This window comes from Thunnus maccoyii, chromosome 9, assembly GCF_910596095.1.
Source record: "Thunnus maccoyii chromosome 9, fThuMac1.1, whole genome shotgun sequence".
Lineage (NCBI taxonomy): Eukaryota > Metazoa > Chordata > Actinopteri > Scombriformes > Scombridae > Thunnus > Thunnus maccoyii.
Window position 1 is genome coordinate 31,958,557 of NC_056541.1, and position 23,277 is coordinate 31,981,833.

The window sequence follows — 23,277 nt, forward strand, 5'->3', positions numbered from 1 at the left end:
GAATCTGATGGTTTGAGTTCCAAAATGACAGAAAGGTGATTAGTGAGTTGTCGATATAAGTTTCAGAGGCTTCAATTCAGTAGAATCTATTCATAAATTCTTTGAAGGCAAATTAATGAGACATAGCCTTCTGTATTTTGTCAGCTCATTTTGCCATGATATTGTTGAGATGGGAATTATGGGTTTTAATTCATGATATATTGGTCTAATTATGCCAAACATGAGTCAAATGATATTTGCAAAAATGTCTTTGTATTTCTTTTAACTTCAATTGGTGGAGCCACCTCATCCAGTTTTCAGTCAGTCAGCTGTAGTTTGGATTTCACTCTGTTTTAATGAAACCTCACATGTGCAGACATCCACAGGTATCTTGCCTAATCAGCACTAGACCAAAGCCCAGTAAAAGATGAGCAAACTAACACTCTCACTAACACAGTCTCATACTCTCAGTAAAGACTGAAAGAAAACATACTTTTGGTAAATTTTTACCCAGGTTTGCTTGTTAGCCTGGCTAATGTTTTGAACTCAAATTAGCCATTTATCTAGCTAAGCTAGTTAGTAAGTCTGCAGAACTTTCAATGACGTCATGAATGAATTTTACAAAGTTTTTATTTTCACTTCCTTTTCTTTTCTTTCTTTCTTTTTTATTTTTTTATTTTTTTTAACTTTTGTTAGGTTAGCCAGTTTTCTCTGCTTGTTAACTCATTTAATGGAATATTGCAGTTTATTACAACTTTGGTTTTATTTTCATAGATTTCGCCATTGTTTCTGTCAGTTATGTTAACATTGTACACACCAAATTAATTGCTGAAAAGAAGTCAAGAGTGCAGCCAGATTATCTATAGCACATGTTTGGAGGTAAAAGTGAAATTAAATCACGTTTGTTAACCTGTGGGGTTGTGTTAAACCTTATGCTTGTGTTTCTTATCCTATTTGATGTGGCAAACCCTTGGATCAGTACTAACAGGTACTAATACCATGACATTCAGGTTGTGAATACTAATGAAATTGAAATTAAAGTCATTCACAAATGCTATTTGACTCAGGTATGACTTTTATGGCAAATATTAATATAAGACCCCTTTCTCAAATGACATTGTGCAAAACTCTGAAGAGTGCAATCAACAAATACCAAACACATCTTTCCACTTATCCTTTCCCTGAAATTGAAATGAGGGCCATGATTAGATGACAATATCATATGGAGTTCATTCGGTTCCCTTAGGTGTCTCCTTCAGCCAAGCTGCTTAAAGTCCTCATACTAGAGTCCCGGTTCAACCACCAGGAAGTCAATGTGGTCCTTTTCTTTGGTCTTGAAGGCCTCTGCGATGATCCGGGCTGCTTCCTTGTGCTCCCGACCTCTCAGGGAAATGCCGTTGACCTCCAAGATGACCTGACCCACCTTCAGCTGGCCACAGTTATGAGCTGAGCCTCCTTTCTGTCAACAGAGATGGTGATCTGAGTAATTTGGACAGCTGAAGCTTTATATTAGCTTTAGATAATCTTTTAAATACATTTTTCTACAGAAGGAGGACTGTGGATATTTGTTAATATTTGCTGATTAGCATTAAACACAAAATACAGCTGGGAGGAATAGTCAGGAGATTAGGATTCATCCTCTGAATGAGTGATGGTTGACTGAACATAGGCTGAGTGATTTTGATAATGTAAGACTTGGTTGTATGTTTGGGAAACTATTTCTGCCATGAACTGACTAAATTACAGCAAACTCTGTAGCCTGACCTGCTAGATTCAGCTGCAATTTTTGTGTAGTGAGACCAATACTTTTGATAGTAAGAGCCTGATTTAAAGCAGCACTAATATTTCTATATTATCAGTGGATCAAATGACTGTGTAATGTGAAAGATGTCCCTTGTAGTGGTCAACCAATCACCTCTACAGAGGTTTTTAGCCTCTTTTAGCTCATTGTTTTAGTTTTACTGCCTGCAAAGTTCTGCTCTCATTAACCTAAATTTCAGTGGAAAAGCTCTGATTACCCAATATACACTGCCTGCCCAGCACCAACTGGGACAGCCAAAGTTAATGATTACCTGGTGAAGAGAGAATACCAGCTAACAGCTAAACAGGCAGATTTTTTTCTCAAGAGCTGGTGGAGAACAAAACAGAGCTAAAAGTGAATATTGGACTTAAATTGATCATCATATGGACACAAACTCAAGTCTGACCAAATGCTTATGACGTTGTCCAGCAGACAATGTTGCAAAGTATCTGCTGAATGTGTAAATAGGCAGCTGTTTGCTGTTTTAGCTTGTTCCACTGCACCCAAGTGGTGAAAAAAAAAATCCAATTGATATAGTTTTAAAATAAAAATTTTAGTAAAGTCACTGTTCTTCCTACCTCCCACTTGAATAGAACATTTTAGTTTTGCATTCATGTATTTTGGATGTGCATGCTTGTGTGTGTGTGTGTGTGTGCGCACTGTTACACGACCATTTCCTCTTCCTCCACTAGGCAGCCCAACAGAGCCACAGGGTTAATCCATCCTTCCATTCATTGATCCTTCTTCCACTCAGGACAAACAGGATGACTGCCAAAATTGCCCGATTAAATTTAATCCTAGAGCCTAAACATGTTTATTTGCTGTGACATTCAATTACAAAGTAGCAGCTGAAAACATCACTGCAGGGTATATAGGCCAATAATAATGAATTTTGATTCTGCAGACTGGCCAAGAAACTCTCAGTGGGGTAATGAATCAGACACACTCTCCGCTGCATCCACAACCATCACTGATATGCCTGTTAGCAAGCATTAACATCCAGCTGCTCAAATACAGCAGCTCCTGGTGGTCCACAGTAAAAGACTGAGATCATAATATGTGGCTCCCTGCTTTAAAGCATGAAACACATTCAAGGGTTTCAGGCACCTCAATCAGAGACATCAGTGTTTTCAGTTCAGTTACAAATGTTCAGTTACGGTAACACATTTCTGACATATTTCAGGAAAAGGAATTAAAGCTGCAAGCAGTGTTGAATGGGTCGTTGGGGCGTGGTGCAGTCCACGGGCTTCTGTCACGGGCATGTAGATGTCTCCAGACCTGGACTGACAGGTCTGACTTTACAAGCATGTAAAGTTTGGTGTAGACCGGAGCATGTACAATAAAGTTATAGCAATTTCCTCTGTTATGGCGAAACATCAAATCTCAACGGTGTGAGGATGAGAATTTTCTGCAGGGTGAGACATGTCTGTCTTGCTCACATCTGTGTCATCAAAATTATGCAAGTTTTGGGCCCTTTCACTTTAATTTCAATAAATAAATTGAAAACTTTTGATGAGTTTGTGTGTAAAAGAAATTAATTTCCTAATTTTCATCAAGTTTATTTTTAGAATAGCAGATTAGCAAATGAGCATTATTAGATTACAGCTTGTTTACAGGAATGTAATTGGCTAAATGTGTATGTACAAACATGCAATGTCACACTGATTATAGAGGAAGTTGGGTTTGTCAAGCTGCTAAATGACTGTGAGGGTCATCAGCAAACTGACTGACATTCAATGTCATCCACTGTCCTGAGAACCATGGAGACAGGTGAAAGGAGTCATTGTTATGGAAATCACTGCACAGTCACGAAAACTCCTCAAGGATGGCCTGCTCGTGACAGAGGCTGAGAGGAGGGTGGGGGGTGGGGGGTCTGCTGGGGGGACTGAGGCTTTATGTCATTCAGTGATTAGCTGATGTTATCTCCTCTCACCCTCAGCCTGTATAAAACACTATGGAAATGTGCCGCTTTGCTGTCTTCATACTTTGTTGGACTTAACACAACAGAGGGATATATCACCAGGAGGATTGGTACTTGCAGATGGTTTTAGAATGCTGTCTGGGCAAAACAAATGCATGTTCATAATCAGATGCTGAGGGAAGACAGAGTTTCTATTTAAGCAGGAAAGGGAAATGTTAATATACTGGAGTTCTATTTTCTCTGCAAAATATTTTATTCCAGTCACGTACAGTATATTCTCAAAGAATAGACACTGAACATTGGCACAAAATGTAGGCTCCTGACGATCCAAGACCCACTTAAACCCTATTGTATCCCTGTCTCACCTGGATGGTTACTATGCGTGGCAGAGGTTGGCGTGTGTTGGCTCCTCCCTCTATAGCGATACCTAGGGTGTTGGCGTTTTTCATCACTCGCACCAGTGTAGCAGTGGGTGCAGGGACCGGTGAGCCAGTCTGCTAGACAACAGATAGTGACACAAAGTGAAGAAATGTCAGGAGATTGAAAGTTCAGATTGAATTTTATATTGACAGTAGTGCAACCTTTTGTAGATCTAGACCAGACCTGCAAACTTGACATGAAATGATTTGATCCAAATAAATAAATAAAGGGACAATGGTGAAACCCTCTGCAAGGGTTCAGATATAAATATTTAAACAGACTGCCCATGCCTGCCATAGCTATACAGTCTGTGGAAACGTTGGATCAAACGCTTTTTCGAAAGGTTTTTATCATTCAGACAAACTGCAGACATCTGTGAGATCACAAAAAATATCTTTGAAGATACAACCCTCTGCTGGATAACTGGTAAAAATAAAGTTTAGATTTTTCCCTCGAAGATTTGCATCCTGAATGCTATGTTACCAGTTAACATAGGTCACAAATGAGGCTAGGAATTACCACTGCAAGTGTATATTTGGCCATCTCTGTCTGGGCTCTACCTGAGCAAATCACAGTCACATCTGCCCTAAATGCAGGAGCCTGCTTGACATTGTGTTTGGATAAGCAGCTGGTAATGCAATCTGAGGTAAGCCCTTTTGTTTGGCAGCTAAAACTGGCCCAGTATCAGCAGTATTTGAATGTGGTGTGAAGTGAAGTTTGCCACTTTTGTTTTTTGTAAAAAGTAACAGGACAGAGGACCCAAACGCAAATACTAGGTAGAATATTGGGCACTTTGTTTAATTGTTGGTCAGATGAACAGACTTACAGCTGGACAAACAAGCAAACAAACTGAAAGGGTTACAGCAGGAAGGCAGGTCACAGACAGGCATAACCTAGATAGCATATGGAAGTAACTAACTAACTAACTAATTAACTAACTTTTGGTGAGTACATGTTCTAATATCTTGCGCTGACACTAAAATGCACAACTCTTGTCTTATTAATCATAATATATCGACTGCCAAAAACAACCAGCACTTTTACGGATGAGTTCAATGACCTGTTGTCCCAAACTTCAACTTGATTTTATATTGATTTCTGGGGACTTAAATATCCATGTAGATAATAACACTGGGGACTACTGTTATAAAGAGCTAAACAACCTGCTGGAGGCCTTTGGTTTCTCTTAGCATGTAACTGGACAATTTATAACCTGGGCCATACCTTAGGATTAATTACATCTAAAGGAGTAAATGTCCTTTCCATGGCAGCATTTGATGTTGCTTCATCAGACCATTAAAAAGCTCGCCCATACTTTTATTTCCAGTCGGCCAGACTACTGTAACGCGGTGCTCATGGGAAAACCTAAAAGGCATCTCGATTGACTGCAGCCACTCCAGAATGCAGCTGCTAGAGTTTTAACAAGAAAAAGGAAATATGACCATATAACACCTGTGCTGGGCTCATTACACTGGCTTCCAGTAAGTTTTAGAATTGATTTTAAAATTTTAACACTTGTTTTTAAGGCCCTATATGGTCTGGCACCCCAATATCTCTCTGACATGCTTGTAAGCTATGAACCAGCTAGACCCCTCAGGTCATCTGGTTGTTCCCTGGGTCTCCATGAAAACCGGTGAAACTGCTTTTAGCTTTTACACTCCAAGGCGCCGGAACATCCTACTAATCATGTGATGTCATGTCATCCTTTAAAACTAAACTGAAAACATTCCTTTTTAGCTTTAGCTTTAGCTTTTGTAATGGTTTTTAACTCACTATTTATGTGTTTGTGTTAACTTATATCTAATGTTTTATCTACATTCTTGTGTTTTTGTGGCTGTAACTTAGCTCATGCTCTATGATGCACATTGTGCTTCCACCTGGAATGAAATGTGCTATATAAATAAAGTTTTGCTTGCTTGCTCGATGTAGTGACCACAACTTCAAATGCATTCGCCTTTACTTTTAATGATTTCTGGTTATTTTAAAACAGTTCTCTTTGCTTTTCACACCACTATCACACAGAAGGCATGGACTGCTGAGTGCAAATTGTCCCAGAAACAGAAAAAAACAGAAATCTGCTTCTGTGTGGGCTCATTCACTGTAAAAAAAAAAAAAAAAGAAAGAAAAAAAGAAAAAAAAGGAAAGGATGTTAAAACATTTGACTGTATCTATTCAGTCTGAAGTCACGTACCTGCTAGATAAAATGGATGCAAAGGGAGTAGGGTGTGTGTAAATGTAAGGTGGGAGGGACAACAGCAGTTAAACAGGTGGCCTAAAATATTTTCTGGATTTTATTTCAGTGTTGTTTATCATCACTAAATGACTGCATGTGTGAACGTAGAATGTGACGCACTGTGTTTTGTGTTTGAGGATTTTCACCATGATGTGATTTTGCTGATCGTATGAAGACTCTTTTAGATCTTTTAGAGCACAATTTTGTGGTTTTTCAAATGGAGCACAGTTTTGGTGTTTGAGTCATCTCTTCTCAAAACTGGGCTTTTGTTTCTAGCTCCGCATTATGCAAATGGAAAAAAAACTATTTGCCATCACAGTATTATCACTATGATGATATTTTTCCTCAAATTTGAAACATGTAAAGAGAAACAGAGAAATGATTGCGCTCACTCAAAAAAAAACAATGTTGTGGCTTCTTACTTGCTTTGAATTGATTCTGTACAATGTGTTTCTGCATTAAATGTGTCCTGAATATTCAAGCCTTGATGCTTAAACATCTGTGCTGTGCATCTCTTTTACGATGGGCTTTAATTTTTTTTGAGTTTGTACAAATTATTCCTCTTTATTTCTCATTGTATTGCCCTTGCATGCTCTAATTGGATCATGACTATGCAAACTGACCCGACCAAACTGATTTCCATTGAAAGCAAATTAAATCAGCAGCATTTTAAAAAAAATGACACTATTACATTTCATTTTCTTTTCCCACATGTAAGAAAATGAAGGTTTTAATACAGTACTCGGGGGTTAACAAGTTAATTCAGATCTTTAAATATCACACAACTTGGGTTTATTCTTATACATCAAGTGCAGCTCTAATTACAAGTTTATATCATTGTTAAAATCACATCTTCAATTATTAGTCTTCTTGTATGTAAATGAGCTGAGACAGAGTGTACTTCATCTTAATCCTGTTTCTTCATCTGTTGCTTTGATTGGACCGCTGCCAGTGACACAGTGATGCGCTAAATCGTTTGAGACACATAATCTGGCTCTGTATTATTAATTACATTGTTGTATCAGCTGTGCTTCTGTTTGTCTAGAACAAGCTGTGGTGCAAGTTATGTTTGCTGAATTCATTTTATAAAGGAAATGGAAATAATAATAAGAATAAATAGTGATCCAGAGACCTGAAATTATAATCAAATAAACTTATTGGGTTGACACAGTAAGTCACAGGGAGAACTTTGAGCTACACTGTGAATCAAATGACTTGTTAAAGGGAGTGTTTATGTGCAGCCCTCACCTGTCTGGTGGCCCCTGGAGGAGGTGCGTGGGCCCCTTGCTGCTCTGGATGGCCCTGCTGGTTCTTGTTGGGTCGAGGGCTGCCGTCTTTACTGAGGCCTCCCACCTCGGCTATATCCACCCCGCTGTCCTCACTCAGAGTCTGGCCACTGTCTGACAGCTGGGACAGCGTGGCCCCTGCACGGGACGACATATATACTGTAGTTAGTACACAAACAGGTGATACATACTGTACTGTTTAAACAGACCCACATTCCTAATTCCTCCTCTCATTATTATAAGTATATCTTATCATATGTTATTAAGAAGGCTCCCTGTTTCTGTCTCTGCTCCTGTTTGCTGCTTGTTTGTATCAAACTGTTAACCTGATAAATTCACAGTATAGTCATGAGTGTAAGTTTGGTTTCAGAAGTGGGTGGACAAATGAAGTCAGAGGTTCTTTAACTAAAAACAAAGAATGACTAAAAGTATATGAATGTTCTGTATCAAAGCTGTATTTATGCTTTTTTTTTCGTTCCAAATAAGCCTCCCGAGTCTTCATGTATGCTGCTCTTTTTGACTGGAAAAATCAAAGTATCTTTTTCAACCATTTGGTCTCACTTTGTGTTTCTAAACTGTGTCTTTGACTGGAATATTTGTATCTGTTGAGATTATCACTGTTCTCTGTTTTTTTTCCACTTTCTGGATTTACTTTGAAGACTTTTCTAATATTCTGTATCTATTTTTACATTCCCTTTTTATGGATTATCAGTTGCAGTTATTTGTCATTCCAATCTTATCTATTTAGGGATCCTTATCCAGTATCAGAAGCTGCTATCTTGACAGGACACTGATGTGAAAGAAAATCTGTTAAAGATCCCCTCCAGACATATATCAAAACATATAAAAACACTCTGCACAATAATGTGTGTCTGATATGGCTTTTCCACAAAAAAAGTAGATATAACACTTTAAAATCCTTAAAATGACATCTATGCTCTCTGTCATTAAAAATCTATGAATATGCAAATATAATTCATCTCAGAAGTTTAACTGCTCCGACCTCACTGTAGGGTCCGCTCTCAGTGGACCTTACAGAAACTTGAAGCAGTGGAGCTTTCAAGTTTCCACATCATGCTTCCAAACTAGTTGTGATATCATAACTCACGCTTACAGGCCCCTTAAAATCAGATTTTCAATGAGCACAGAGAAATTTTTCCATTTTCAGGAGATTAATGTGAAAAAAGCCTCCAGTCTCAAACTCTGCACACACATCACTGTGCACTGTGAAGCTAAAACATCTAACTGTAGGGAACTGTGGGGGCTTTAAATAAAATAATGGTAGCTTTTAATGTGAAACATCTGCAGGAAGTGTTGAGCTTAATTAACATCGACATCAGACAAAAGAACTTATAGGAATCAATCAGTCAATGAAAATTGTGTTTCTGTGAAAAAAGAGAACTGCAGTAGGAATGATGCTAAATTTACCATGTGAGCAATAGACTCAACACTCAAGAGGCAGAGGAAGGTAATTCCCCCCCGCCTCAATGTTTTTACTCAGCCAAACATACCAGCAGCAAGTCAAAGCTGCCAGAAGGCAAATTTATTTTCTACCACCAGAGAGATTTTGCATGATACAGTCACATTGTTCTGTAACAAATTCTAATCTTGTCATACATTATAATTTGATGTTATATGTTGAGGAATATGTGAAATGTATTTTTGCGAGGGACACCACACACTCATACAGAGAGCTGTGTACCTCTTTGCTGTGGTCTGGTGTCTGCAGACAGCCGGTTCATGTCTGTAATGATGACTCTCTGGATGAGGGCAGGTGAGCAAGGCCGGTCAGGACTGCAGGGTGGAGCAGCAGGTGTGATGAGAGAAGGGCACGGGGAGGGACATGGTGATGGATGAGGTGATGGATGAGGAGAGGGCATGGGTGAGGCAGCAATTGAAGAGGATGCGGATTTCGACAAGATGGAGGATTTCTCATAAGATGATGATCTAGAAGAGAGTTTGACAGACGCCTCTGGCTTAGCGGAGCCGGAGGAGTCCCGGTGGTGCGAGAAGCCTGGGCAGGTGTGGTGACCTGAACTGGGCCGGCTGTGGTGGTGGAGGTGATGAGCAACGTGGGGGTGGCTGTGGGGATCAGAGTCGGAGAGCTGGAGGGAACTGTGGCAGGTATGATGGAGTGAGTTGAGGGAAGTATGGTGGCCAGTGCAGGTGTGGTGGGCTGAGGCCTGGGATGGCTGGTGGATTGCGGGGAGGGATTTGAGTGACTTGTGGAGGCAGTCCTGAAGCAGCCGGGTGGGACCAGTGAAGAGCAGGCTGGAGCTGGGCTGCACCAGTCGGGCTGAAGGCTTCCGATTCAGCTCCTTCTCCCTGGACGGCCTGCTCTGTGCCTGGAGAGGAGTAGACCTGAAGGGTGGAGGAGATTCACCTGCAGCCTGCATTTCATCCTGTCAGTAACAAGAAGATAATCCCACATGAATCCACTTCTATTCTCTGAGCCATAAAGTAAGTGAATTGAAATGTCTGGCACCAGCTCTTGTTTCACAAGACATCTAGTATGTGTATGCATCATTTTCTGTATTCCTATTGTGTAAAGGAATAATTAGTACCAGAAATCATACAAAACATTACATGATGACAATCTTAAGGATTATAACTTTAAAGGAAGGGTTCCCCCAAATTATTAAAAGAGATGGTTTGGTTCCTCCACCAGTTTCATACTCTCGTCCAGAGCCAGTGATTATGACACCTACTGGCCCAGACAGCTATATATATATATATATATATATATATATATATATATATATATATATATATATATATATATTTATATATTTTGACTCCTGATGATTCGGAGACCTTTGACATCTTGTTGACCTCAAGGTCAAATCTTCAAAAACTGCCTGCCAGATTTCTAAGAAATTTGATGTTGTTATTCATGCTCTTCAGAGGATGAACTTTTGATTTTCCCATGAACTTTCATCCAGGGCCTCCCTCAAGCCAAGAAATTTACAATTGCAAATGAGATCTAATAAATTTATGCTTAAATTGCCATGAAATGTACTGAGCAGCGACATGCTCCCGAGGGAATTAAGTCTTGATTTTAATGACTTCATGATCTTTCTTCTTGTGTCATCCTCAGGGCAAGCTTCAGATTTTAGCCCCAGCATGTTTTTTTCATCTAACTCCACACTTACATGTTGCAGAATGTGATGAAGATTGTAGCTTCAATAGAACTCCCAGCGAGCCTTTCAGTCTTTAGTCTTGTTATGTGATCTGTCCTGTGTGTAACACTGTGGTGATTTGTATTGTATCCTGATGCCTGAGATATTGCTAAAAATGGACAAACAGGGAGATCTATCCTCAAGCATTAAAGTGATCTCTGCATATGCATTTTATATACTGTGTGTCTCCGGTTGGTGCAAATCATGCCATATAAAACAAAGAATGACACATACCAGTGCGATGTTTTGTAAGGCATTAGTGATCTCCTCCTGGTCTTTTTCTGCCCAGCTACCAACAGAGCCGTCAGCCTGAAAGAAACAGTATGAAGTATTGTAGTACTACAGGGCTAAAACTGATAAAAACTTGATGGTTTACTATAGCCTACTTAATGCAGATGCCAAATGGATGGGATTTGCCCCATAGGACAACATAATGACTTCAGAAAGTTGAGACAGTTAGAACAAAGTGAGAAACTGTTTGTTTATTGGGTTTTTTTTTGTCTTTTTATTATTTGAGACCCAAGGCTTTATTCATAGCTGCGGAGCCGTAGTTTCAAATAGGAGTTCAGGAAGCCACAGAAGTCCTTTAAGGGGAGCATAAGGAGTACCTTCATTTCATTATAATTTAATCAACAAATCCTCATAATGAACCTACACTCCAGAACAACTCATAGGATAGGATAGTGTTTCCAGAATGACCCATAGGAGCGTTTTCATATATACCGCCTCTATTGGCAGTAATTGTGAAAAATAATGATGTTTTACAGAGACAACGCTGTGGTTAAGGTCTGCTTAGGTTTAGGCACAAAAACCACTTGGTTAGGGTTAAGGAAAGATCATGGTTCGGGTTAAAATGATCACTTGAAACATGGTGTGGGTTAAAGTTACTTCCTTAAAGTTATGCAACCATCATTGTCATGGCAACAGTAAACACCGTGTCAATTGTAGTTATGGTTTTTAAAAAACTGTCGCAGTTGGAAACAGGATGCAAACAGTGGTCTCCTGCAGCAAAGTCCAAAGTCCACTTTTTTCCATCTATCTATCTATCTAGCCATAACACAATACACAATATGAGCCCCCATTACTGTCACATCACACATTTAATAATCAAACAATACTGCAACCCTGCTGATATTGATAAACATTTTAATCCAATTTAATATATGTTTATTTCTTACAATTTATTATGATATATTTAGCTCATATCTGGCTTTATTGTTTTTCTTAATGAGCTACTACAGCCAAAGAAAAATCACCTTCTCTGCTCAGAGATCTTTAGTGTTGCAGAGTGAGCTTGGACTGAGAGAAGGAAGAGACAATTCACACTACAGTGGATGATGATACAGAGTGCAAAGAATCAGACAGAATTCTTATTCTTATTCTTATTATTTATCATGCACACATAAATGGAAGCTTGATTGGCTGATTTTTATTGTAATATTTGCACCCTGAACATCCATATAAATTTGTATCCAGCAGGTTTCTTTGGCCTTCTTTTCATTCTGCTGTCCTTGACATACTACAGTTTTAAGCTTCAGTATAAATAGCTCTATCTCTCTATGCACATCTCCAAATACCCCTCCCCCACTGGCTTGGCATGCTACCACATTTTTAGCTATGTTAATTACAGCTATTGGCTATTCTAAATGACTATCTTGCAGCCAACCTGCATAGAAATATATATTTAATGAGACAATGCTGTGTCATAACATGATGTTGCTACAATGAATCTCATTGAGTAACTAAGTGCCTGTCGATTAAATGCAATTAGAGTTTCATTGGGGGAAGGAAAGGGTGGGGGGTGACACTCACAGTAATGAGAGTGTCAGCATGGGCAATTACACATGTGCATACACATATGGTGTGGTGATCTTTGTGACTGTGAAGGCCATAGTATATGATTCATGTCATTTTCATACTCATCAAACCATTCAGTGACCCCTCGTGTCCTGTGAATTGGGGCATTGTCATCCTGGAAGAGACCACTCCCATCAGGATAGAAATGTTTCATCATAGGATAAAGCTGATCACTCAGAACAACTTTGTATTGACTAGCAGTGACCCTTCCCTCTAAGGGGACAAGTGAACCCAAGCCACGCCAGCAAAATACCCCCCACAGCATAACAGAGCCACCAGATGCCCTCACTGGAGGGGTCAAGCATTCAAGCCTGTACCGCTTTTTCCTTCAATTTGTCACCCGTCTGTAGCTAACCACAACAAGACAAATGCACTGCTCCCGTGGGCACACAGAGTGAGGAGTTTGGTCGGGCAGAGGGCCAGAATGTGCAGCAGATAATCCACGCTTCGCTCAAGCTAAAAGCTAACTGTGTTATAACATTGTGTTGCTCTGTTGGGTCCTCTAGGCCAGACTGTTGGAGGAAGTGGATCAGAGGAAGACTGGAACCTGGCAGAATGAGGCCTCTGTGGATTGATGTTGGCCACAGTGAAACATCAATACTACATAGTTGACAGGCTGGTCTGTGAGAAAGACTGATGCTAGCAAGCTGGGACTGAGGGAGATGGGAACAAATGATATGTGCAGTGACACTCTAACTCACACACACATACAAACAAACACATGTTCAGTGCTCTGTGTGGAAGGCCATTACATGAGTAGAACAGAATCACCATACTCTCATGTCTACACACTCATAGGTTCCCATCATACCTATGTACAGTCCTGTATGCTTTGATCACATGCACAACTACTGAAAATTACGTAGCAGGGGTGGGACAAAAAATGATGAGGCAATATGTTACAATATTTCCTCTTGTGGCATCAAGTATTTTCTATGTTTTTACACAGACAAGCACTCACATTTAATTTCCCTACACTAGTCTGTTTACAGTTTTGGCTGACCAGAGAGTCACCACCTCCTGACTGGTGCTTAAATGTTTAATCATATATGGATTTTACACAATAATTTTCTATAGCAAATTGCTATAGAGATTATTTTTAAATTTAAGAGTTGCTCTCACGTCTCCTCGGAAATTTGAACTCTGCTCTACTCTCTGGGGAAAAGTAGTTTCATTCAGTTTGTTCGACAGCTGTGTTGTGTTGAAAAAAATTCATATTGCACTAAACTGATATCCTGTACATTACTGTCATGCACGTTAACTGACTGTTTTCCATTGAAAATGTATTTTTAACAGCATATTTTCTCTTCAGCTGCAGATCATGTGATATATCATAGATAAATGGTATAAATGTATGTATCACAGGATTGCCTTTGTTGTGATATATGTGCACAAATCAGACACTCAGTGGCATCAGGGACACAGAAAAGGCTCTGATCAGCAAAGCGATTAAAGCTTCAGCAGCATCAAGATGTTTATGCAGATTTTTCTCTAGAAATACACAAAAGGCAGGAAGTGATGTAATAAATGCTTCATATTACATATTAATATCAAATGAAGTATTAGGGACCGACCAGGTGAAAATAAACAACATAGAAAATTATATACAAATATAATACAAGTGAGATTTGTTGATTTAGATGTGTTCCTCATGCCATCAATGTGTCTGTATTTGTGTACATATTTACAATATTCAAATGTTATCACTTTTCTGTATTTGACTGCTCGTCGGAGTATTATCACTGACCTGTTCGGGAGGTTTTTTTCATTGAGTTTGTTTGGTGCTCAGTTCTGATTGTGTATTTTAATAAAGTCTGTTTCAAATGAATAACAGATTGCTTTTTCTCTTGTTTTTTCCAATCACGTCTATCCGCAATCAAAAGGTGTAGTCTGTTTTGTTAATTGCTAATGAAATTAACATTTTGTTCCAGCCAGCTGGCACAGATTGTAAATTATTTTGAGCTTGCAGTGAATCAATATTTCATGTCAGATGATTTGGTAAGCAGCCATGTGACAAGAATGATAATGCTCAGCAAGATGGTTGTTAATGCAAAATATGCAAAAATATCTTTGACAAAGTTAAAAATTCATTCGCCCTGTTGTGGCTTATCCTGTGAAAATGAACACACTGCTCTGTTATCCTTATTTAGCTGATATGAACCTTTAAATAGGGTCAGATTGGGGGATTATTGCACTCAATATTACCACATTTTCACTGTTACAGTAGATGATAGATCTACCTTGGCAGGGGTGGTGTGTCCAGTATCATGGATCACAGGGGCTGCATGAAGGCAGTGGCCCTGTGGATGAAGAACTCCCAGGCCTCCATGCCAGGTCTGGTGGGCCTCCCTTTCGCGGTGCAACACCAGTCCGTCGTACAATTCAAGGTCGTGGGGGGCCACCAGACTCCTCACCTCAGACAGCATGGACAGCTGAAGGCAAGGAGATGACAAAACAATTCTACAATTAAAAAAAGAGCAAAGAATAGCTCCGGTCAGCTGATGCTCTTTTAAAAAAAAATACTATATGTGGGATTTTTATGTGATTGCAGCATCTTTCAAATCATTCCTACACAATAGAAGCCTTCACAATGTAATTAGCAAACATAAAAATTGTGCAGGGCAAGGCAGTGTTTTGGTCTTAAAGTTTTAAAATAGAAAATGTTTTTTTATACTGTCATGAAACTCAAATTCCCAAAACAATGGAGCCTATCACTATATAATTTTCATAAAATACGTGTTTTTAAGACTGAATAGGAAACCAAATGAACACTGTTAACACAAAGAAAAAATTGTTCAAAATGGCCATATCTTTTGAAATCACACTGGCCTCTAAGTGCATTTGTACTTCTTTTCTAACTTTTTGTAGTTAATTCACCTTGATTCTGAGATTGCTCTGCTCTGAACTGAAATGTCTTCATTTTTAGCCATGCTAGTGGCCTCGTCTGTCCACCGCTTCACTCCAGACTGAAATATCTTGCCATGAGATTTTGTACAAACATTTTCAAACTTGTAGTCTTCAGCCCTAACTGACGCTGACTCAAGTGACATCATTTGAGTCGACTTTCACACAGCTCGCTCTGGAGACACAAAAGACCTTATATAACTTTTTTCACACATACGGTGGTGCTCTGCAACACCTGGAAACACGCTGGAATTCACCTTTAAGTTCAGACAAAGCCTTTGCTGTTAAAGTTAAGCTGCAAGCCTTTTTAGAATTTGCCAGGTGACTCCAGTCCATACCTCTGTTTTCTACTACATGATCGCTGAAGTTCTCTGTAAATTCACATATTTTCTGTTAAAAAACTGTGTGCACATATTCCTAGATTCGGTTACATTCAAGTATTTTCTCCTGTGTTCCTGAAAAAACCTTTAGATCTCAGATTGGTACCTTTGCGTGTGTGTTGAAGAGCTCAAACAGAGCCATGGCCAGAGGCTCCACTCCTATGTGTCCCTCCTGGTACTCCTGGAGGTAGTAGGCCATGGTCTGTCTCTCTAGCTCTGTCAGCAGCATGTAGGCCTGCTGCTCCAGAGACACCTGGGCTCCAGGCGGGCCGGCACCCCTGTAAACCGCCGGCTGGATGGTAAGATAGGTCAACGCATGAGGAAAGATGAAGAGAAAAATGAAGGGAGAAAATATGAGGGTCACGTACAGATAGAATAAGATCAGTTATCTAACTCTATGACCCCAGAGTAGCATGCAGACAGAAAGTCTTGTGACGTGTGCAGACCTCCCATTCCCCCTCTCCCATCCTGCACACACATGGCAGTGGCTGAGCTTATCACGCTCAGGGAATAGAGGAACCACTTCAAAGTCTCAGGGAGAGTCAGTCAGAACTTGTTTGCCTTTAGGACTCTATCATCGTTATCTTCATAAGCAGCTCAACTTGGAAACAGGTCCTCTCACTGTTGGTAGATTGACAGAGTTTTAGCAAGGTCCCGTGGCTTTACGCCAATCCTGAAAACCTTTCTATGGAACAAAAAGCAGCCTGCAAGAGCTGCTGGGGGAGATTTCTCCTCCCACAAAGTTTCAGCTGTGAAACAAATAAACTGTTCATTAGATAGCGGATATAAGCCTCCACATGATTCGCTGAGACTTAGCACGGCTCTGTGATGGTGAAGCTCAAGTAAAACACCATATAATAAATGAGACTGCAGAAGGCCATTAACAAGAAAGCTATTCTCTGTGCTTAAGGTTAAATAATATCCATAACTGAAGAATAAAAGGCTTAGAGATATAGCCTGAGAGGGAGAAAGGACAGAAACAGAAAGACGTGGAGACAAAACAGAGATCAAGAGAAGCTCTTACTGTAATTTGTTGGATTGAGAAATCAATACTTTCTAAGAGTTTGCCAATTGAATTTGACCTTGAGCGTCCCTCCGTCAACTTACAGGATTGACTTTAAGCGTACTGACATGATAAAGGAGGAAAGAGATCACTTTAAAGCTCAGAGTTAGAGGATATAAACACTCTCATGTCTCTGACAGAAGCTCACTCTGAGCTATGATTGTATCTGATGTGAGGGGCCCCTAGTTGGGGCCAAAATTGAATGAAGTCAAATCGATCGAGTGAAATCTGATTCCTGAGGACAATGATGAGACAGTGTATCCGAAGGCTTTTCTTTCATTATATAAAACACTAAGCAGTGTGTTGCTTTAACTTTAATGGAATTCTTTGCGGATCAACAAAAATCAAATAGCAGTTGTAGTTAATGTATAAGGGAGAAAATAATCTGTGAAAATTCTCCAATCTCTGGTCTTTTTTTTAATGTAATGTTTCTTTGATGACCTTTATGTGAGCAATCTAATCAGCTGTATCAAGTTAGCCTAACAGATGTTTCATAGCTTCCCAGTGTCTCTACTAATCAATAGAAAAAGGGACAGGCACAGAATACTGGTTGCAACAAGTCCACCTATCTAAAGGACACACTACATCATTTGCGATTGCCTTTAAAATCACAGTGAAAAGGCAGTGAGAGCATCTTTAGCTTTCTGTGATGTACTGTATTTCAGAGTGAAAAGGGATATGTGGGGGCGAGGAGGGATCTGATCAAATCTCGCAAACAAAGTTTTTGGTAACTGGTATCAAAACACATATTTCTGATCCATGATGTCACTCTGCCAGCTACCATGATCCATGAGCGGTGGGAGAACAACACTCGACCCAAACCATATTTGACTGGTTAGATTTATTAGTGCAGTGCCCGTTCAAAATTTCTCAATACCAAGAGAGAACAGTGCCTGTCTCCTAAATGCAGACTGTAGATGCTACAATTTACTGCAGTTAGCTAAAGAAGTAGAAAGCCAAACTGGAGTGACTGTTTCACGCGACACCATACGGCGCACACTGCAGAGGAATGGCATGCAGGGGTATCGTCCACGAAGGAAGCCTCTCCTAAAGCCCAAGCACAAAAAAGCACGCCTAGAATTTGCCAGGGCCCATGCTGAAATAGATGAAGACTACTGGGACTCTATACTCTGGAGTGATGAGACTAGGATCATTGTTTTTGGAACTAATGGCTTCAAAACTATATGGCGTTGCAAAGGTGAGGATTTCAAAGAAAAATGCATGGTGCCTACAGTGAAATATGGTGGTGGCAGAGTCCTTATGTGGGGCTGCATGAGTGCTGCTGCATTTCATTAATGGTATCATGAACTCACAGATGTACTGCTCTATAATGAAAGAGAAGATACTACCATCACTCCGTGCCCTTGGTCGTCGTGCACTTTTCCAACACGACAATGATCCAAAACACACATCTAAAGCTACTGCTGCATTTTTGAAGACGAACAGAGTGAAGGTGATTGAATGGCCAAGTATGTCTCCTGATCTGAACCCAGTTGAACACCTATGGGGAATTCTGAAGAGACAAGTTGAGCATCACTCTCCATCCAGCATCCAAGGGGTTGTTCTTGAAGAATGGAAAAAGATAGATGTTGCAATATGTCGCCAATTTGTTCATTCCATGCCTAGAAGACTTGGTGCTCTCCTTAAAAATCACAGCGGTCATGCAAAATACTAGATGTAGTTTTTGTTGCTGGGTGTATTCATTTTTGCTTTAACTAATTTGAGTAAAAGTGAAGATTTTGTGATCTAAGTTATATTATTAACCTTAATTTCATGTTACAGAGTTAAACAAGTGTTAAATAAAACTCAGCCATGTGAAAATTTTGGAAATTGTTCTTGTGTTCATTGAAATATTGATAAAAATCATACTTTTCAAAGGGGGTGTACTCATTTATGCTGAGCACTGTACATGATTTTCCATGTATTTCGAGGCAGTAAAGGGTTTGCATTTTGAACAGTGATAAAGCAGTGGTCTAAAGAATGAATGGATCAGTCCACTGGGACATCAAACTACATCTGCGCTGAAATAACATTTCCCTAGGTCTGTATTTTTGAGCAGATGAGCCTGCAAACTGGGTCATGGAAATCCAGTCTGAAAAGACTTTATATGAACAAACTAGAGCTTTCCCAAAAAAACAGGAATGTTGTTAAAAGAACTAATATGTACTTTTTGGTTAGTTTGGTTTATCTGTTTTTGTCAGCCCATCCTCACAAGAAAAATGACAGTATAGGTCTAAAATTCAGGTTGCCATTACGACCAACCCTTACGTTCACGCCACCTAGTGGCCGTAGTAATTATGACCCGGGGAAGTGACACAGTTCAGATGACATCAATATAAAGTGTCTTGATAAGATGACTTTGCCTTATTAGCAGGAGGCAGGTTGGGTGGATGGAGACCCATGTTCACTTCCTGTTTCTAACCATGAATGTCACGTTTCCAACCGTGAGTTGGGATGTTTTTTTAAAAAAATGTAATCATGATGACAAAAGTTGCATAACTTTAAGAAAGTATAAGCCACGTTTCAAGTTATCATTTTAACCCAAACCATGATCCTTCCCGAACCCTAACCATTTTTGTGCCTAAACCTAACCAGACCTTAACCACAGCACTGTCATATCATAAAACACGATTATTATTAAACAGTGTTTTGTAATGATTGTGGAAAGCGGCATATCTCGGTCTAGATGGTGTAAACGTAACTATTGGTCATTTTTTGCCGGCTGACTTTTAGACCTATACTGTTGTTTAATTATGAGGATGTGTTGGATTTGTTGTTTTTTGCATTGTCTCATCTGTTTTTTCTGTCCTAACAGTACAATTCTGAGATTATATTTTGCAGTTACCCACTTTTTGTGGTCTTCTTGTTCTTAGTTGAAGGATTAAACAGTCTAATCCAGAAGGTTCAGAAAGTGAGACCCTCCAAACACTCATGAGGTAATCTCTTCATCTAGGTTTTTACTTAAGGGACAAGTGAAACATTGTGAAAAGTGAAACGTTTTTCTTGCTGTAATCATTCCTCCTGTTCATACTGACCATTAGAAGATCTCTTCATAATGCACTGACAATGTAAGTGATGGGGGACAAACCTACAGTCCTCTTTCTGTGCAAAACTTAATTAAAACTTTATCTGAAGTTAATATGAAGCTTCAGCCATCCAAATGTGTCAAATCAAGTAGATATCTTTCAACGTTATAGTCTTTTTAGTGCCAAAGTCCTTCCACCTTCTACTTCCACCGCAGCTCAACAGGGAAACACTGTCCGAGGAAACAGAAAGAATTTGATGCTAAAAAGACTGTAAATGTGGCAGATATCCACTTGATATGACTAACTCAGACTGCTGAAGCCTCATATAAGATTCACATCAACTTTTATATACATTTTTGCACAAACTGATGTGTTTGGCCCCATCACTTACAATGAAAACACATTTGATGGGGATCTTTTAATAGCCAGTATCAACAGGAGGAATGACTACAGGAAAACCTGAGGAAAACCTCTTTCACTGTTCATATGGACACCTGACTGCTGTTTTAAGACACAGTTGAGAAGCTCTGAATCTATCCTTTAAGAGCAAGTATTTTTTAATGTTTTTCTTGCAGTCACAATTCAGAAAGGCTGTCATTTATCGTATTGTTATTTTAGAATATGTGGCATTTGTCACACACAATATATAACAGATGATGAAGAAAAGGGCATGAAAGTTAATTCTTGGCCATGGAAACAATGGTTTGACAAAATAATCTTATCAGATCTACTTACTAGCTTTTTCCACTGCATTTTATGGTCTTAATCAACGGATGGAATTGGCACAGTGCAAACTGAGTGCAGGATAGTAAGTGGACCTAATTAGCCCACACAGTCTAATTCTTTTGTTAAATGAAGAAATGGCTTTGCATTAAAAAGGAATGTCAGCTTCAAAAGTTATAATCAGGTGAATAGTAACAGAGGACCCTGGGACAGAGGGATTATATATCTCATCTGGCCTGGGAAGTCCTCAGGACATCCATATTATCTGAACCTGGAGACATATCATCAGGGAGTGAATACAACACATCTGCTTTCTTATAGTGCAGATGCTCTGCCGCTTGCTCTTGCCTCTGCTTGCATTTTCTGCTGATATTCTTGTTTTTCTTCTGTGATAAAACTATGAGCAGCAGCTCCTGGATACTTATAAATCACTGGGACTGTATTTTTTTTGTGGATATAGTAGGAGATTTGTGATGTGACTGGCTGGCCTGCATTATTATTATTATCCATGCATAGCACCTTTTCAAACTCTGTCCTTAGTAGGACAAAGTCATGAACTGCTGCGAAAGGGAGAGCTAGCAACAATTCTCCCCAATTCTCCAGTGTACAACTGGGGAAAAAGATTTGCTCCACTGTTGCAGGACCCTGGATCTCCATCTGATGATCTAGATGACGTCTCATCTTCACACAGCAGGGTAAGGAGTGAGAGTAAATCACAAAGTAAAAGGCTACAGAGAAAGCTAATGACTGGGTCTCAAACTCTGATTGTGGGTAACTTTTTTCTTCCTAAGAGGACAATAACTAGATAGACCAAGTGATGTTAATGTCCCCAATAGAAAATATTGCTCTGTTTTCATCCGACTCTCTAATGTTTCACAGATTCTTTCAAGATATAATACATTGGCATTTGGAGGCCTATTGCAGCAGCCCACTAATACAGGCTTCCCATGAGATGGGTGAAGCTGAAGCCAGATAACCTCTAGATCACCTGATATTAAATCAGGGCGCAGTTTATTTGCAATATCGTCATCAACATATAAGGCTACACCTGCTCTGATTGGTGATTTACCAATGCAGATTAGGTTGGTTTTGTGTGTGTGTGTGTGTAGGTGTGTGTGTGTGTGTCACTGGCTGTATAAAAATATGGATGACGTGTCACCACTTCCTACTGCAGAGTCTGGAGTTGGGAGTTGGGCGCCGGGACCTCAGCCTTCCCGCTGTCTGACGGAGGTTTTAATCATGACGACATATCCCCTTTTTATATTGTCAAATAACAAATTAAAAACAAACTTCTCCGAAAAATGAGCACTTAGACAACCATCAGGGTGATGAGAACTACCTAAAATGACAGCACCCATCTTTGGGAAAAATGTATTTGATGTGAACTTTGATATTTTAGTTTGGCTCATGTCCCATTAGCTAACATGGAGGGGGTGGGACTTATGACCTATAATGCAGCCAGCCACCAGAGGGCAATCGCGATGAATGGCTTCACTTTTGGGGAGCTGTCATGTCGTCCATCTTTATATACAGTCAATGGTGTGTGTGTGTCTGTGTGTGTGAGGGAGAGAGAGAGAGATAGAAATTGTATAACTAGGAGAAAGTCTCTCAGATGTCCTCTAAATTATGGTGTGTCAGCATACATGTTCTTCTCTTGTACTTCTAACCAATCACATCCCCGGAGCTAAGGCCCTAATTAATATACAGCACACTGCCTTCACTAACAAGCTGCTTTATGATAACCATCCTCATTTGAGTCACTATGATACAAGCACTGAAAACTCCCTCAGCATAAAGCAGCATCCTTTATGCTCTGTCTTTAATTCATTCATGGTTACCCAGCGGCTGTTGAAATGCTTGTTGGACATGCATTAAATCAACATGGCCGCCCATCCGATCTTAAATTACAAAGCTCATTAGTCCTTGGCTGCCTGGAGCACAGAAATTGGACCCATTTCTGAAGGATAGCTGCTTAATTATAGCAGAGCCTTTGATGCAGAGTGTATCAGTTTTCTGCACATAATAGCATGTAGCTCAGCTGTTTACAGTGTCAACTGAAACTGTTTAATAAAAGAAGCAATAGGTTGGGAGGTTGGAGAGTGAGCAATACAGGATAATAATAGTCTTGATTAGTACCATCACTGTTACATCAGTGTTATATATTCACTGACAACATTACAACAAGTCTATCCACTTTGATCTCTGATACACTGCAGCAATCTTATCTATAGATAGATAGATAGATAGATAGATAGATAGATAGATAGATAGATAGATAGATAGGACTTGTTTCCATACAGCCAATCAAATCTTTGCATGTAACATAGTGTTAATCATGGCAGAGCAGACGGTCACACTGAGCCTGATAGCATCCTGCTTAACGACACAAGAGCCACAGACTGAACAACCCACTTTAGCTGCTGAAGTCTAATTCTTACAGGTAAAACAGGAGCTCAGCTGATTAGGTCTAGTTCTAGTTAAAGGACTAATTAATTGAATGAAGAA

General features: G+C 39.6%; 1 protein-coding gene across 3 annotated transcripts in view; it reads right to left on the minus strand.

Annotated features, from left to right (window-relative positions):
- Positions 1–1,036: 1,036 nt before the first annotated feature.
- Positions 1,037–23,277, minus strand: part of whrnb (whirlin b) — a 92,016-nt gene continuing 69,775 nt past the window's right edge. For 2 of the 3 annotated variants that reach the window (XM_042421334.1, XM_042421336.1), the window contains exons 6-12: positions 16,067–16,252; positions 14,917–15,108; positions 11,054–11,128; positions 9,343–10,042; positions 7,603–7,778; positions 4,067–4,198; positions 1,037–1,438 (exon numbers count right to left, since the gene is read on the minus strand). In XM_042421334.1, the coding sequence (XP_042277268.1) occupies positions 1,262–1,438; positions 4,067–4,198; positions 7,603–7,778; positions 9,343–10,042; positions 11,054–11,128; positions 14,917–15,108; positions 16,067–16,252 (1,638 nt within the window). In that variant the 3' untranslated portion in view covers positions 1,037–1,261. The remainder of the gene's footprint in view (positions 1,439–4,066; positions 4,199–7,602; positions 7,779–9,342; positions 10,043–11,053; positions 11,129–14,916; positions 15,109–16,066; positions 16,253–23,277) is intronic. The other variant, XM_042421335.1, reaches the window with a different exon arrangement.